Consider the following 18,344-nt stretch of genomic DNA (forward strand, 5'->3'; position numbering starts at 1 on the left):
AACAATGCCCGATTTTTTCATTTTTTTTAAATTAATTAAATAAAGTTGCCCCCTCTCAGGTGGCCAACAACTTAAAAAATATCAAGCCAAGTCCAGAGCACACAAATAGAGGCTGAAATGTTGTAAATTGTATCACATATTGAAACAACAAAAGGATGAGATCGTCACCAGGAAGTATTCTCTCAAAGATTTTTATTCCTTTTCACAGCTGGTGCTCCTATCAGAAGGAGATCAACCAGGGAAAATGGCCAACCGACACGTGTTTCGTCAGCGGATAGTTATCCGTGACTCTTCAGGGCTGATCTCTTGTGAGACAAAGCGGTATCGGGGGACCGGTGATACTTCCAACCCGGTCAAAGTCGGGTTTACGTAATGGAACAAGAACCGATATGGTCGTTTCTCAGGAGAATATCGTTTTAAGTCCAAAGTTTTGAGAGCGGAAGACAGGCGGGTAATGCCGTCTGTAGAGCACAGCAATGGCTGTTTGCCACCGCTGAGTCGGAGCGTGGAATGGTTGCCGGAAAAATATGCCCCCTAAAGGGGATCGGCCCTTGCCTAAGGGGTCGCTCCCCAAAACTAAATATAGCACCTAAAATGGCCCCCGTGAGAGTGGCCCTTGCCCAAGGGGCCACTCTCCAAAACTATGCCCGATTTTTTCTTTTTTTTAAAAAAATTAAATTAAGTTGTGCCCCCTCCCGGGTGGCCAACACCTTAAAAAATATTCCCCCTAAAGGGGAGCAACCCTTGCCTAAGGGGTCGCTCCACAAAACTAAATAGAACACCTAAAATGGCCCCCGTGAGAGTGGCCCTTGCCCAAGGGGCCACTCTCCAAAACAATTCCCGATTTTTTCATTTTTTTAAATTAATTAAATAAAGTTGTGCCCCCTCCCAGGTGGCCAACAACTTAAAAAATATCAAGCCAAATCCAGAGCACACAAATTGAGGGTGAAATGTTGTAAATTGTATCACATATTGAAACAACAAAAGGATGAGATTGTCACCAGAAAGTATTCTCTCAAAGATTTTTATTCCTTTTCACAGCTGGTGCTCCTATCAGAAGGAGATCAACCAGGGAAAATGGCCAACCTACACGTGTTTCGTCAGCGGATAGTTATCCGTGACTCTTCAGGGCTGATCTCTTGTGAGACAAAGCGGTATCGGGGACTCGTGATACTTCCAACCCGGTCCAAGTCGGGTTTACGTAATGGAACAAGAACCGATATGGTCGTTTCTCAGGAGAATATCGTTTTAAGTCCAAAGTTTTGAGAGGGGAAGACGGGCGGGTAATGCCGTCTGTGGAGCACAGCAATGGCTGTTTGCCACCGCTGAGTCAGAGCATGAAATGGTTGCCGGAAAAATATACCCCCTAAAGGGGATCGGCCCTTGCCTAAGGGGTCGCTCCCCAAAACTAAATATAGCACCTAAAATGGCCCCCGTGAGAGTGGCCCTTGCCCAAGAGGCCACTCTCCAAAACTATGCCCGATTTTTTCTTTTTTTTTTAAAATTAAATAAAGTTGTGCCCCCTCCCGGGTGGCCAACAACTGAAATTATTTGCCCCCTAAAGGGGAGCGACCCTTGCCCAAGGGGGCGCTCCCCAAACATTGCCATTTCTCCCAAAAAAAAACAATCCCGGGTGTCTAGAGGGCATTCCTGCTGCTCAATCGCACGATCGTGCAGCAGAAATTCTCTAAAGAGGCATCGAGGGAAAGGAAAACCCTTTCCTTTCCCCCGATGCCTCTTTAGTTTAAATCCCCCCCGCTCCAGCCCCCAAACTTACCTCTTTCTACTCCGACGTGCAGGAAGCAAATGGCTTCCCTGCGCGTCTGAGGAGAAAGGGAACCTTCAATGACGTCAGCGTGCCTCACGCACTGACGTCAACGATGACGCGGGCGGGGGGCAAGAGGAGGCAGGGGAAGGTCTTCCCCTGCCTTCCCCGCAGAAACTAAATAAATCGGGCACCCGCGGGGGAGCACTGGCGCTCCCCCCGCGGGTAGGGCTCAAGACGAGCTGAGCTCGTCATGAGCACCCGAGCACTGTGTGCCATGACGAGCTCAGCTCGCCATGAGCATACAAGGGGTTAAGGTGTGTGTGCTCGTGGACAGCCAGCCCCTTGGCGGCTTGGCAATGAGCTCTGCTGCCTGCCCATGAGGTTACTGCCAGCAGCTACAAGCAAACGTATACAAACATATACACAGACACATGCACACACATACACACAGGTGGGTGCGCAAACACACAAGTTAACATGCACGCAAACACACACCAGAAGCTCAAACATATGCAGAAAACATGCACACACACACGACAGAAGCCAGGAAGGTTTAGAAGGTAGGACCCAGAGCAAGGGAGAGTGGACCGAGCAGAACAGTCGGCGTGAGGGAAACAAGGGCAGCCTCTTGCGAGTGGGGTGCGGCCATTATTGTAAAATGGGAAGCAATGGTATTCTGCAAACCATAAAGGTGGGGTGAGGTGGTCTGGAGGGGTTCACCACGCCAGGCCATGTAACAACACAAGTAAACCAGACAGTGCTGCCTGAACTCTAGATTCATTGAGGACACATACACTTGTTGTACCATAAGTTGTAACGTAAACAAGGACAAGGCGGCACCTACCTTACTATTCTGATCCATGGTGATGCTGGTGGACAGCTTGCTGCTGAGACTGGATTACGCCTAGGATTTATGCTGCTGGAGGCGTAGGGCAGAAGCGAGGAGGAGGAGAGGTGCCAGAGGCAGCGCAACCAAAACACTTGCTCTGCTATATTCACTGTGTGGCGCGCAGTGCAGCAGAAATGCGTGGCTGCCATATTTAAAGAATAACCGCAGCGTTCCATGGTGTAATAATTAGGGGAGGAGGAGCAGAAGAGGTGCACAATAGTTATTTAGAAGAGCTGGGTGTATACGGGTTAGAAAGGCATTGAGGACTGCATGCTCAGTCACCCTAGGAGCCGGGCCTGGCAGCAGGACACTAGATGCTGCCGGGCTCCCATTCCAGGCCACCCCGTTCTCAATGCATGGCAGTCTGAGCAAAGCTCACGTCCTGCTGTGTCCATTGTATGGCGAGCCATTTAAAAATAAAGCAAGGACCGGCCTCCGTATTTAAGGAATAAAGCTTGCAACGGTGCAGCAATTACAACAAGCACTGGTTGCCCCTTGCGCACACCTGCACTGATTGGCGAGCCGTTTAAAAGTAAAGCAAGGAGCAGCCTCACCGGCACTGGTAGGCGAGCCGTTTAAAAGTAAAGCAAGAAGCGGCCTCCCTATTTAAGGAATAAAGAGCGGCTTGCAACAGTGCAGCAATTACACCAAGCATGTGCTGCCCACCCCTCTCACACACCAGGACTGGTGAACAGCGGTGGAAAAGTAGTCCCGACATGAATTGATAAGGATGAGCAGCGGAACAAAACTGTAGCTGGTCGGTGCTGCTTCCTGCAAAATGGAAGCAGCACCGGAAGTGAGCATGGGATCACAAGCCAATGATAAGCACGGTAACAAAATAAATGCCAGAGTAAACGAATGGCAAGTGGCAATAGAAACTACCGGCGTAGGCGGACTTTCAAACAACACTACAGATCACATGATGCCTCGTAGAGGCAGCGCATGCGCTGCCTAAGCGAGACCTAAAAACTTATGGAGAAATTTGTTCTTGTGTCACTTGTAAAATGTAAGTGATAGTCTTACGCTTGTTCTTTTTGATTGCAATCATGAAGATGTCACTCAGATGGTGTTAACATCTGAAAGTATGAAGTGAAAAGTGTTTTTGTTTACCGTGAAAATAAAAAAACATCATATTTAACTGTCATTGGACAGCAAAAATAATGATCTCTTCTTTGATGTTTCCCTGCGCAATGCAAACTCTTTTACTCTGTAGAGTTCTCAGGGCAATATTTATAACTCAACTATTTTGCTTCTCTTCTTATGGTCTTGTGTCATTTTCCTCGAGCAATAAATATACATGGTATAATAGTGTTCCAGCTTCACTGTTTCTTCTTCGAAAAGGGTTCTTCCAGAAGCCACCTAGTGTGAATATAGACTAAACCTGACACTTAGCTTAGAAGATAGGCTTTAAACCAGGGGTCTCTAACCTTTTCTGTAACTAGAGCTATTTATGTTCAATGAAAGTGATCCCAAGCTACTTATACTATTAGTGTTGTAATAGTGACCATGTGAGATAAGGCTTCTTTTGTGACTACCGCATGCAAGATTACCAGCAGTGATCACCAAAGTGCATCACTCAGATTTTACAGCACTACTGCAAAAAAGGTTTTTTTCAATTTGGAATACCTCTAAATGGGTAATATTGGGCAGTAACAGTTGCAATGACCCAGTCACCCGGGTAGTATTTGTAATACTTCTTGATTTATCACTCAAATATAACATCTAAATATATTTTTTCTATAGGTCAGCTAATGAGTCCTGAAAACACATATTTTCATCGCAAAGACACACCTTTCAATTTTGGGATATGTATATATTTATTCAACCCAACAAAAGTTTCTAATTAGTATGCTATGCTGCACACTGGAGAGCTACTTCCAGGTAGGTCGAGAGCTACAAGTGGCTCACAGAGGCAGGGCCGGACTGACTACCGGGCAGTTTCGAATGCTGCTGAGCTGGGGGCCGATTTCACAGGGGTGGGGGTTGATTTCGTTCATGGAGACCTGCGCGTGCTTCGAAATAATTAATGCAAAACGAATTTCGTTTAGCACATGCAGGTCTCCATGAACGAAATCACACCCCAGCTCTGCAACATTCCAAACTGCCAGGTAGCCAGTCCGGCCCGAAATACAATATGCACATTCGGTACAACGGGGATATGTCTAGGTTTGTTTTCTGTCGAGTGCAACGTTATCCGTGTTTCACACAAACTATTTCTCTGGCGAACAGGGGCGGGAACATTACTACCCAAAGGTGTTCGTGAGCTTCCATGCCTGGCAAAATCATTAACTGTTAGTGTTACTGATTAACATTTTGAAACATTACTATTAATGTGCCTAGCTTAAGAAACCGCTGCATTTGTAACAGAACGGATGGGCCGGTGTTTTCAAATGTTCTCTTCTGAAAACCTTCATTGGTAGCAGGATTTGTGAAGGTATAAAAAAATGTGTGCGTTTTAAATTGACAAAGAAATGTACGCATGAATTGCTTTCTACGGTCAGTTCATTAAAAAAATGACCTATTTGATATTCTTGAGTTTGCAAAGAACATTCGACAAAAGTCATTTAATGTTAAAAAAAAGTATTTCAGACTTAAGGAATAATAATCATGGCGAAGTGCTTCTCTTCCCATACTGACCTGCAAAGTCTTTGGAAAAGCATTGATAAAGGCAATAAAAATCAGCAAGGCAGCTGTTCTAACAGATCTTTTTTTTTTTTACAGGTAAAACAATTACTAAAAACAGCTGTAAAAGCACTTGACGAACTTTTATGCAGCATGACAAGTATGTTTCTACCCCCCCTTATTCTTTTACCCTAGATCAATTTCATGGATGTATGGATGGATGGATGGATGAATGGATGGATGGATGGATGGATCTGAGCTGTGCTGTCCACGGCTCTCTTGAACTTCCTGCACAAACACCACAGCTTCACATTTCCCGTACATTCTCAATGCGGCACTGCATTCTTCATATCCTCTGCAATAGATGTGGAAAGTTACCCTGCTTGCATATCCGGTGCTGCTCTGCCTTCCAGCTGTGTCTCTAGACCGTCCTCTTCTAGCTCACAACGGGGATGACTGACCCTCTAATTTGGCTTCACTAGCCAGTTATAACAAGCATTTTCAATGCAGTAGTAGTAGCCCATGCAAATGGTTACGTTTAAAGCAACAAAAAAAAACGTAAAAGTCCCTTGTAGTCGTAAACGACAATCAGTGCGGATAAACCTACCAACAATGACCACTTGTTCAGGAGATGTTTCAGTGTTAATCCAGTTAAAGCTTTCATTACTCATATGCAAGTTAATGGTAAAATATCTTGTTACTTTGTATATGGGTAAGACCTGCACACCTTTTGAATTAATTAGCAACTCAAATTTATGTTTTTTAAAATGATAATGAAGTAAAAGTTGTTTTTGCGTGCTGCTGCGTGAAGGGGTATCGCCCTAACCCCTGTGTAAGACTTACAAGCATAGGGACCCGGAAAAATCTGAACCTACGCAGTGCACAGCAACTGGCGCTAAGGTTTCAACTATTTCATCTTGTTTCATGCGATTCTCATGAGAATTGCATCAAACAAGATTAAATAGTCCCTAAGGTTTCAACTATTTAACCCCTTGGGTGCTGGTGACGGAACCACTCCGTCACCAACCACGGGCGCGCTGTGCTGGTGATGGAGTGGTTCCGTCACCAGCACCCAAGGGGTTAAATAGTTGAAACCTTAGGGACTATTTAATCTTGTTTGATGCCACTCCGTCACAAGCACAGCACGCCCATGATTGGTGACGGAGTGGTTCCATTACCAGCATGGCAGCACTGCGCGGCCCCCCCTCCCCCCCAGCACCGCGGCGGGATTACCGCCACGCCCAAGGGGGTAATCTTGTTTGATGCGATTCTCATTAGAATCACATCAAACAAGATTAAATAGTTGAAACCTTAGGGATAGTTGCTGTGCACTGTGCAGGTTCGGATTTTCCGGTTCCTCTGGCTTGTAAAATATCTCGTTAACCAGTGTTAGCATTTGAGATGGACACCTCACCTACCCAAAAAGATTTTATCACAAAACATTGGGCATCGGTACCCCAAAAAAGTTGAGACTTTGTGTCATTATCATTCAATAAGTTCATTTTAAGTGATTCACATAGTGGCCTTGAAAAAAGTCTTCAATTGTACTCTTGTGATGCGTTCTTCCAAAATGATAATGGACTATCACTAAAATAACTAGTCGTGAGGTTGAGCCGTGATCCTATTTAGGATGATAACATGAAATAGTCTCGCTTCTGCTGGCAGCAGGCATTGCCATTGCCTACTGGATGCCTCAATCTTGCTAACCAAAACTGTATATCTTTGACGTCCCTTCCACAACACCCTCACCTGTAGTACCACCACCATGTCGTAGGTATTACCCTTGCTTTCTGGTGGCTCTGGTACTTGGCCCAGCTGTACAAGGGCGAGACGGTCACCTCGGGTGGCTGTGTGTTGATGAGAGGTGGCGGGATTAGGAAGGCCGCGTACCAGGGCTCCGTACACACAGGCATTGCCAGGTCTGGACTGGAGAGAACCTGAGTTGCCCGAGCTCTCTTTGCTCATTCACTGTGGCCTGCCGCCTCGGACAGTCTACAGTGCGCACCAGAGTGACCCCTCGGAGTAACCGAAGCTCTGGTTGGTTCATCTGGCACTCTAATGCTGCTCAACAGAACCCACCCTTTCCATTGGGCACCCTCAGCGTCTGGTGGACACTAAACATGCTGGGAGATATAGTCTTTTTCAGTTCGTTGAAAGTGACTAAGTTGATCTTAGTGACTTGGCTGGAAGTCGAAGTGACGTTTTTGAGCACAACCTTGGCTGTCGGCGGTGTCTTGTGTGAGTGTAGTTAAGGTAACCATGTTTGGACGAATTTCCTCTTTGTGAGAAAATACATAATTAAATATGTTATCAATATTATGGAAGTGTACTGTGTCCCCATTTGTTGGTAATACAAGAAATTAAAATAGTTCACTCATATATTATACAAGGAAAAAAAAAAATTATGTGCACGCCAAAAATGTAAAATAATGAACAATTCACAAATATCGCAATCAATACAGAATTTTATTAAAACACAGCCTAATAATGAATATGCCCTGTATGCTTTTAAAAGTAAAACTGGTATTTTACCATTGAAACATGGACATTTAATTGAAGTCTTTCATAAACCCCAATTCTTGAGGGCTACCTAACCGGTATGGGCGTAATATCTGGTCTTTTTTCAATGTTGATGGTAATAAGCGTCACCAAGATGGCTGCGCCCTTAAGCACTCAGTCGTGTACCGGCAGCAAGCAAGATATGAATTGTATGTAGCAGGGTGTAAGGATAAATCTCGTGGTAGGGTATGTGGCCCTACTTAAATGATTCATATCATTGAAAGTAGTAAGTTTGTTTCTTTTTAAGTAAGAATTAAGCATACCTTACAACCTTGACAGCGTTTCTAAAGCGTGATACTTCAGCAGGTTTGAAACTGGAGTGAGAGTAGCGGGTAAGTTGAATTCCCAAACAAGGGTGGGCGATTATTTAACACCCCACCAAGCCCTCCAAATAGTATTTTAAAAATATATGGTTAAACATGTTGCATTTAAAACACCATATTACAACAGATGAGGTTAAAAAAAGCATTTGCTATGCAATAGGACTCGCATTTATGCGAAACCTATTGCATTGCAAACAGGAGTGAGGGCAGGTGAGAAGGCACGAATAACGAGAGTGGGGGCAAGAAGGTTGGGACTGTGGGGGAGGAAGTACTGGAAGAAAATAGTGCTCACAGTATAAATAAAACATACTGTGCAACACTCAAAGTAAAGGGGCCAGTAGCCATGGAAGGATACAAATGATGACATACCTGTTATAGGGAGGGACTAACAATCCTAAAACCAATTGTAAGTCAGCATTTACGAGCTAAGCCATGAAAAATATCGGCAGAGAGTGGGCGGAGCTTCCACTGCATTCTGAACACTGCATGCCTCGCAAAGCGAGCAGCGCATGCACGCTTCCGCTATAGGCTGGATCTAAAAATGGCAGAGGAGATTCCCACAGGTCATACTTATCACTAGCCCTCGTGGTGAAGTAATAGCACTATCCGGAAATGTAGCCGGTAACAGTGAACCTGGCTCCTGCATCTTAACGTATTACTCTTTGGTATGCTTGGTGAGATTTATTTTTCCAAATTGAATGTTTCCAGAAGGTGGAAGGTCCAGATTATGATATGGACATTTGTGGGCACCTATATCTGTTGATGGTAGATTGTCAAAACTGAACTCGCCTGTTTAAATATGTTCTTTATCGTATTTAACACGTACCTCCTAAAGATACCCTTTCACTTCCTGTGTAGCACCGGGACCGACAGAGTTTAGCCCAGAACAAGGAGGCTGCACACACAATATCAACGATGTAAACACTGACGGCCCTAATATTAAGTTGTCGATCACGGTAAGTACCAGTCTTTGTCTACAACCAATGGGCTTGTTTAACGTGTGCTCATAACCAAATGCCTAAGAATAACTGAAAAGAAGTAACTGTGAGGCTGGATGGGGAGGACCGTGAGAGGAAAAGGGGAGTGAGTCGACACAGATGAAAATTAGGGCTGGCAAACTGCTAAGTATATGTTTTGGAGGGTCTGGGCTGGGAAACAACACTTGCAACACAACTTTTACAACGTACTACCTTTACAACAAAACATTTACAACGCAACATCCATTACAAAGCATGCCATTACAACGCAACCATTACAACGCATGTCACTACAACGCATACCACTACAACGCAAGTCATTACAACACAGTCATTACAACGCATACCATTACAACACATATCTACACTATCCAACACTTGCCCTACTGTTGCACCCCCTTGAGTTAGAATAGTAATTTTTACCCCTACACTATCCAATACTTACCCTACTGTTGCACCCCCTGGAGTTAGAATAGTAATTTTTACCCCTACACTATCCAACACTTACCCTACTGTTGCACCCCCTTGGAGTTAGAATAGTAATTTTTACCCCTGCACTATCCAATACTTACCATACATGCAATGTAATGGTATGCATTGTAATTGTATGCGTTGTAAATGTAGTATGCGTTGTAGTGGAATGCGTTGTAAAGGTAGTTTCAAAGAATTCGTTGTAATGGCATGCGTTGTAATGGAATGCGTTTTAATGGATGTTGCGGTGTAAAAAATGCGTTGTAAAGGTATGCGTTGTAAAAATATGCATTGTAACGACATACATCCGCCTGGGCTCTTCCCCCAGTAATGACAACATAAGAGATTTTTTTGTGGCGGTCCAGGAGTTAGACAGCTACTAAGAGTGAATGAGAGAGTGTTGTTTTTCTAATTGCAAGAGCAAGAACAACACTGGAAAAGGAATGTGTGCAAGATATAGCAAGGCAATTTAGATATATTTGCATTTATTTTATTTGCACAGCACATGGTGTTCCATAATCGCAATGTATGTAAAGACAATGCTCAGGTAGATCCATACCACATAGAAAGAAACAAGGCGGATTTCACCGACTGTGAGAGAAAATGCAGAATATGAAGTTTCAATGAAAGACCAAATCGTAATGATATGGTAAGAAGGAATGAAGGACAGAGGAACTGAATGAGATTGAAAAGCATTATGCCAAAGAAGGGCAGACAGGTAAATGAAAGAGTATTTAAGGAAAGAAAATTTAAGATCTGAAAATAATTTGTATATTTAACCCATCATGCATTTTTGTAAAGCACATGTTCCCCACTGGGCATCTTGGCACCTAATTGCAGATGGCATGTATTACTCAGCTCAACAGTATTCAATTGTATCAGCCTAGGAAAGATGAAAGGCTGAGTAGCCATAAGTAGATTAAAATCAATGACCATGAGATCAAATGTAGAGTCCTGGGACGGATGCATTACCTCAGTGAGACACCGGATGCTAAAATGGATAGCAGGGCATGAAGTTAAAATTAAGGGGCATATTTTAAAGAAAGTGACGCAGTGCGGCACCGCAAGCCATTTGACTGCGCTGTGCTACATCACTTTCAAAGCACAGGGATGCGTCGTATTTACAACAATATGTCACATCCCTGGGCTTTCCCCTGCACTTGTGCCAAATTGGCTGCCATGCGCTAATTCAAGCACATTTACGCCATGATGCAAGGGTGTCTGCATTTTAGGGGAGATTGTTTTTGTGCAGGAAGGGAATCTTTCCTGCACAAAAACCATCATGTGAGTTGTTTTCCTCTTTCTATGTGTGCTGAGGAATGCAACACAATATATAAAGAAGAAGTAACAAGGCGAAATATAAATATTTCTCCTTGTTGCACCTCCTTACACTTCCTCTGGAGAGGCATAGGATTCTGACCCATTCCCAATTTTACTAAATGTTTCAAATCTGGGAATGCAACAGAATCAATGGGTGTTGCGTGGGAACACCCACATCCACTCCTCTGGCATGCCACTTTAACTCAAAGTGGAAAGGGGCCTTATTTACAAGCCCATTAAAAGTTACACAGGGTGGCTTAGTGTGGCCTTGTAAATATGAAGCAACACACTGCGCCGCCGGTGCATCAAAGAAAGTGATGCACTGGTGGCAAAAGGGGTTTGTAAATATGCCCCGAAGTATTTAGATTACTGTTCCTAATAACTAAATCTGAAGAAGTCGACACAGGCAAGAGCAGGGAGAAAGGAGCGGTGTAAAATATCTTTCGGAAGGTAACATTTAGCGAGCTTGATATTGATAATGCAGAAACAAAATAATTTTTTATAATCCATGTATGACAGCACTGATTTTAATACCACAAGTGTCTTTTAATAATCAGCAGTTACGGCCCATAAGAACTCAATAACCACTCACAAACCAGATCCTCCGATGAATTTTATTGGGGATCTAACAGGGACTAGGCAATGAAGGACAGATAATTTCCCTTCATGAGGACCTTAAATGAAGGTGAATATCTAACCTAATAACATCTGTCATAATATTTACAAATCTATCAATTTCTGATTCAATAACGACAAACTCTGAATACTTATCAAGTCACTTGTATCTAATATTTTCAGAATATGAATCATCAATACATGAACACAATAAGAACTTTTCATTAGAAACAATGTTACAGGTAACACCACAAATACATGAAAACAGCTTATAATAAATTCACCACAATATCAATCACATGCATGAGTGGAGAGAGACAGAGACAAAGAAAATAGTTCTTTGCAATTATCAATATGCAATTCGATTTCATACAAACCTAGAGAATTAATGCACAATGTGCAATAAGAAGAAGAGCTAACCTCGTGGCCAAACGATATAGCTTGAGGAAACATCACCACATCATGAAGTCAAAGTTAATCAGTATAGTCTTGGTCAGATTTAGCAAAGACAGCAGCCAGCCAGAGTAGCACAGAGAAAACAACAGCATGGCTCTCCTCTCATAGAAGCATCTACTACTAAACTATTTCTTTGCAGAAATCTTTATACTCTAAGTGTTAAATGTCCAAACTCTTATGTCCAATCTGTTAAAGTATCATTCATGACTTCTTCATGATTTCATTGGATTTCAGAAAAAGGTGACCGTCAGGCCATTCCACCTCCTCAAAGTTCTTTCAGGCAATCTTTTTTTAATTTTATGAAGTCATCCTTCGGCGCAAACAGGAAAAAGCATCTTGCAACTTTATCCACATCTTCCTGCACCCTTCACATCTCCTTGTAACTTTTATTAACACGTTCATTCACAAAAAAAAAATATTTACTCAAATTCCTAGAGATTATTTTGTACACAGCTACGCAAACGTATCACTGCATTTTAGAACTAGTGAAGGACAAAATACATTTCTTCCCAGGCCTGCATTTTCAGGAAAAAAAATCACTCAATCAAGGTTTTGGAGGCCTTCATAGGAAACGGCAATGTATCTTTTCTAGGAAAATAAAACACATTTTAGTTAACTATTCACAATGAAAATTCATAAAAGGTAATTATAGCAAATGAGTCATCATTTTCAAATAAATTCACAAAGATAATCTAATTAGGCTCATTGTTAATTATTATGGCTCTCTTATATTCAAAGGAAAGGAAATAAGCATTTTGACATGACATTTTTCATAAACAATCTTCCTATTATTATTTTCATATCTCTTTCTCCCGTTAAAGTTTTTAGTTCACATAAAAGAAATTTCATTTATTCATGCTTTCTGCATATGCAGTGCTATTTTCATTTACTACACGTGTTGTGCTTCGGTTTGCACTTTCACGTAAAAATGAACACCCATGTTAAACATTTTCACACCTTTAGTCATTGGTTTCATTAGTAACACAAATAATACATACATGAGCAGATTCGATCAAGCAGGATTTATTTTGCAAAAATCATGCTTCATCAATCCCCTATTTGATGGTGACTCAAGCCATCACACAATCTACGCAATCTGATTACTATCTAATTATCTTCAAAAAGAGCTTGTCTTCATCTGTTTCAACCTAACACCCTCTACATCTTTCATTACATTATAATAAGCTCCTTTCCTTTCTTCCAACTCTATTTCTTCTCTTTTCTTTTTTCTTGCTCTTCGTTTTGTCTCTGTTTGCTTACTCTTATAGCATTTGTAAATTATAATTACCATAGGTATACCAGAAGCTATAGCAAGTGTTGGTGTTAGATTCCTCCCTAACAGGCATTACTTAGTGATGAAAACCAATTACCTAATGAGGAAAAATCCTTACGTAGTTTTTCCCATACACCATCAACCTTCCGTCCTGTTAAATCATTATGCAAATGTGTAATATTACTAATTTATCCCTCTAAGTCTTTATTTGTGCCAGGGACATACGTGCAACATTGTTGAATCCTCAACATACTGTAGACTCCGTCCTCTTTTGCCAATAATACAACAAGAGCAAGTCGATTTTTGCAAAACCATGGATCTCTTGGCCACTATTTCTGTATCATTCATCAAAATCCCACCAACAGTATCCATTGATCAACCACTGTAGACAATTTTCTAATTTTATGCAAATTCAGAATTACTCCCACTGAACGTATCAATGCATTAAATATATCTCCCACAAATTCAGCACCACTAATCCCTCATTTGTTCAGCGTTAGTTTGTTTTCATTGGTTCTAGAATTTTCATTCACATGGTAGACCTTTGGGAAAAGTATACCCACATAGTAAGAAAAGCTTTCCTTTGTGATGCAAGTCTAGAGTCATTGCAGCATATGTCTCTCCTTTCTTGTAATCACCCTCTGTGTGAGCCCAAGAGGGTATATTAGTCTTTTGTTCCACAAACTTTCTCTTAAAATCTTGTTGCTTATCTTCTACAATATTTATGAATTCTATTTCTACACTAGCTAATCTACAGGTTAAGTTATTTCAATGTTCATATACAGTATCTATTGTTTTAGTTGTGTGGAAAGATTCTCCCATGTACTCAGCATTTCTTGCACTGCTCACTTTATTCATGTTCTTCTTAATAGTAACCGCAGAAAATACTAAATCATAATTGGAATAGTAGTATTGGAATTGTTCCTTCCCATAGAATAAGCTCGTTAGTACACTACATGAAATACCATATGTTAATGGAAGGTGGTGATAGGTCACTCCTTCCGTGACAGACAATGGTAATTGCATGCACACATGACAATCTCTTACATCCATGGTATCTATGTATTCCTGCAACTATTTTCAAAAGACATTTAATGAAAAATCAATAATATTTTTATCTTGAGGTAAGCCATTCCCAGTTAGCTTTTTAATATTAGTCTCTGCATCTTCCTTAAGATCTTTCTTTATATTACATTTTGTATCAACATTGTTATTAGTAATATTAGTTCTAGTTGAATACATAAAATAAAGTATTTTTAAAATGAATATTATCCAGACAAACAACATTAAAAGCACACATATAAAGCAAGCATTAAGACATCTTCGCCTAGTTAAACCCTGATTTTGATTACTTTGATTACAATCTCATTCCTAGCCATTTTGTAAATAAATCTAAAATATTAAAAAATTATTAAAATTGAAAAACGAATTAAAAACTTGAAAACGTTTCCGTTTTTATAAAATGTGTGTATCCCACATCTTTTGAACCTTTTTGAACCTCTGGTCTTGATTGTTACAATTTGATTTATCTTCAGTATCTCCTCTCTCTGTTTTTGCACCCTTTTTCTTTAGCACAGTTAGTTTAGGGTGGCTCAGATGATCAATCGCTACTAAAACATGATTCAATGATTTCTTTCTCTGTAATGTTTGTTGCAGCAGCCAAATACATCCATTCAGGTGCTATATACTTCTTGTCTGGTACTTTTGCTATGTTTGTTCCCTGCAGTGTTCTTTCTTATCCTTCAGAATCACTTAGTTCAGATTGGATAGAAATTTTGATTATAGTATTTGGAACCTTTTAATTCAAAGTGCACTTTACTCTCTTGGTTCCTCTAGGCCATTTTTCACCTTTCCGTACTCTTTTCCCAGAACCTTTGTCTTTAACATTTAATTCGAAACTTCTCTTTGCTGATTCCCTTTTTCTTTATTTTTTCAGGGACCAACTCTCTTCCAGCATCAACAATGACTGTATTACGAGACCCAGTAGCTTGTGCCCACTTTACTTGATTCTATGTCTGTTCAGGTTTCTTTCTTTCTCTTTGTTCCCCTTCAGCTGACTCTGTACTTTCAAGTAAACATGGGACTCTTCTGGTGTGACTTGCGTGTATCCAATTAGGTAAAGTACCACATTTAACTGCTGTCGTTGTCACAAGGATCACTTGGTGTGGCCCATGCCATTGAGGTTCCAAACACGACTTCCTTACGTGTTTCTTGATGAGCACCCACTCTACATAACTCAAATCCTGTGCTTGTTCTTGTTGTGCTGTAGTTGCAACTTCTCCAACCTGATGAGACACAGAAGGCACTACATAACCCAATTCTTTGCAATTATCGAGCATAAAATGATCAGTTATATTCATCAGTTGATTTGCTGAGAGCGATTGCTGTCTCATAGCCCTTCCCATCACAATTTCATGTGGGGACAGTCCAGTTCTTCTGTCAGGAATACTTCTCAAACTCTTTTTTTAAAATATTTTTATTGAGAGTTCATAAACACTAAAAAAACATTACATGACACATTTAGCAGCACAATTAATGCAGTACGGAGTAAAGTGCGTGTGCATAATTACAGAGAAAGACATTGCATTGCATTACAGAAAATGAAAATCAAGAACTAATCCCAGCTTTCACTAATTTCATTAAATACAAAAACGTGTTCAAATTTCAACAGTTTAAAACTTACTAATAAAGTGCAATGTGGAAAGTGCTAATGTAATAACGATCTAGCAGACTAAATTTAGAAGAAGTGATTAATATTAGGTATCCAAGAAAATCAGACTAGGATTCAAACATACTCCAGTGTTTATCGTATTTCCTGAAGACTCCTGATCTCAGTGCGTATTTTCTTTCCCTACCCTGAATCCGTAATAGTTTGGCCTTCCATGCGTGTAGGGTTGGTACTATCTCTGATTTCCATGACTGCAAAATAAGCGATTTAGCTATTAGAGATGCTATGAATAGGGACTCATCGTATGGAGTATGGCTCGGGGAGCATCCTAGCGCTGAAGGTAACTCATCAAATAAAATAATGGCTTTGAACGTAGTGGAAAGATATTTTTCTATTTCCTTCCAGAATTCCTGTATTTTCGGGCACTCCCAGATGATATGCTTCCAGGTGCCCGTTTCTTCACAGCGGAAGCACTTATCAACAACTTGGGGATAGATACTGTGGAGGAATGATGGAGTTCTATAAATTAACCATTTGTTATAAAATTGCATATGTTTAAAATTAGCACCATGAAAAATGGTTTTATTAAATTTATTAATCTTATCCCATTTCAATTTGCTGATTTCAATGTCTTCCCTCCTTTCCCACCATTCTCTGATCTTATTGAAAGAATTGATTACATTGTCTTCTTTTAATATTTTAATCCAGATACTGATCTTCTTTTGTGTTGGATTATTTAATGCTGTAGATAGGTCATTTTTATGAAATAGGTTGCCTATATCTAGCTCTCTAAGCTCCGCGTGGAGCATAAAAAAAAGAACATTTCAATATTGTACAGGAATGGTGGATCTGTCTAGAGATTTCCTCCCAGGATTTCCATCTATTCCCTAAGAGGAAGTCCTTGATTTTCTAAAAGCCATTCTCCTTCCAGAGTCTCGCTATATTGTTGTCCAAACAGCTCCCTTCTCCGAAACTAAAATGAATTAACTCTGTTGTACTACTTATTCTAAAAATACCATAAAATTTCATGAGCTGGGTTTTCTGTTTAAATATCCACTGTAGGGATTTATAACGGTCCTTCTTTGGATCCTTCGTAATTCTAGCAGGATCAGTAATTTTAGATTCCAGCAACATCTTCTTCATAAAAAAGTTGTCTGCCTCGTGATTATCTAAAAAAAAAACTAAAACTGTGATGTGCAAACGAAGCAAAATAATATTCTCTGATATTTGGGAGGGACAACCCTCCTTGTGCAGATGGGAGGGACAAGGTGCAAAGTGCAAGCCTACAATTTGTTTTGCCCAAAGAAAGGAGGAAATCACAGCATCCTGTTTTTAAAAAAAGGAGACCTGGATTGCGCAAGGTGCCGCGCTAAAAAGAAAATTAAAAAGAGGTAGAATAGATATGCGTATTAAAGCTGCTCTCCCCATTAAAGATAGTGGCAATAAATTACAGCAATCTAATTGAGACCCAACCTTTTTTAAAAGTGGTATATAATTTAACGAATACAGATCTTCCAAGTTGTCCGAGATATATATTCCCAAATATCTCTTAGGGCGTATATTATAAATCTGCCTGAATTCCAGCATTAAAGTGTCTACAGTGCAGTTAACTAAAATTATTTCCGTCTTGTTAACATTTATCTTATAGCCCCCTAACTTTTGAAAGTCAGAATTTGTTTTTTAATTTTTTGCTTGACTTGAGGGTTTTGAATCTAAAAAATGGGCAATGTCATCGGCATATAATGTTATATTTGTTATTCCAGCTACTGGTACTGTATCAGTCATTGTGTCCCTGATTGCAATCGCCAATGGTTCAATAAATAAAGCAAATAAAATTGGCGACAAAGGACATCCTTGATGCGTGCCTCTGCTAACCAGGCATGTCCCAATATTAATATTGTTGATAATAATATGTACCCTAGAGTTCATATAGAGTTGTTTTAAGAGGGAAATAAAAACAATCGGAAAATCAAAACTGTGCAAAATAGCAAAACGACAATCCCAAAACACCAAGTCGAAAGCTTTCTCAGCGTCTAACAGCCAAATTTGTGCCTTCACCTTATTAATCTTAAAATAATCCAGTGCCTCCAATAAAAATGTTGTGTTTGTGTGAAGATGTCTACCTGATATAAAAGCACACTGATCAGGGCCTATAAGAGACCCTACTATTTTATTTAGCCGGTTTGCTAAAAGTTTCGCAAAATTTTTTATTCTGTATTTAAAAGACTCATGGGCCTGTAGGAGTTTGTATTTTCCTTATCCATTCCTTTTTTTAAAATGCTAACCACCACTGCCAGGTGGAAAGAGTCCGGAGGAGGTCCTCCTTGTAGTAGATGATTAGCTAAAAGTAACAATTCTTTACGCAGAGTGGCTTCAATTTTTTTAAAGAATTCAACAGGGAGA

At 40.6% G+C, this 18,344-nt stretch overlaps 1 protein-coding gene across 1 annotated transcript in view; it reads left to right on the forward strand.

Annotated features, from left to right (window-relative positions):
- The window catches only part of LOC147705914 (uncharacterized), a 582,839-nt gene that overhangs the window by 348,369 nt on the left and 216,126 nt on the right, over positions 1–18,344 (forward strand). The window contains exons 7-8 of the mRNA XM_086932385.1: positions 5,379–5,439; positions 9,020–9,117. Of these exons, the coding sequence (XP_086788511.1) occupies positions 5,379–5,439; positions 9,020–9,117 (159 nt within the window). The remainder of the gene's footprint in view (positions 1–5,378; positions 5,440–9,019; positions 9,118–18,344) is intronic.

Source organism: Lissotriton vulgaris, chromosome 7 (assembly GCF_964263255.1).
Source record: "Lissotriton vulgaris chromosome 7, aLisVul1.2, whole genome shotgun sequence".
Lineage (NCBI taxonomy): Eukaryota > Metazoa > Chordata > Amphibia > Caudata > Salamandridae > Lissotriton > Lissotriton vulgaris.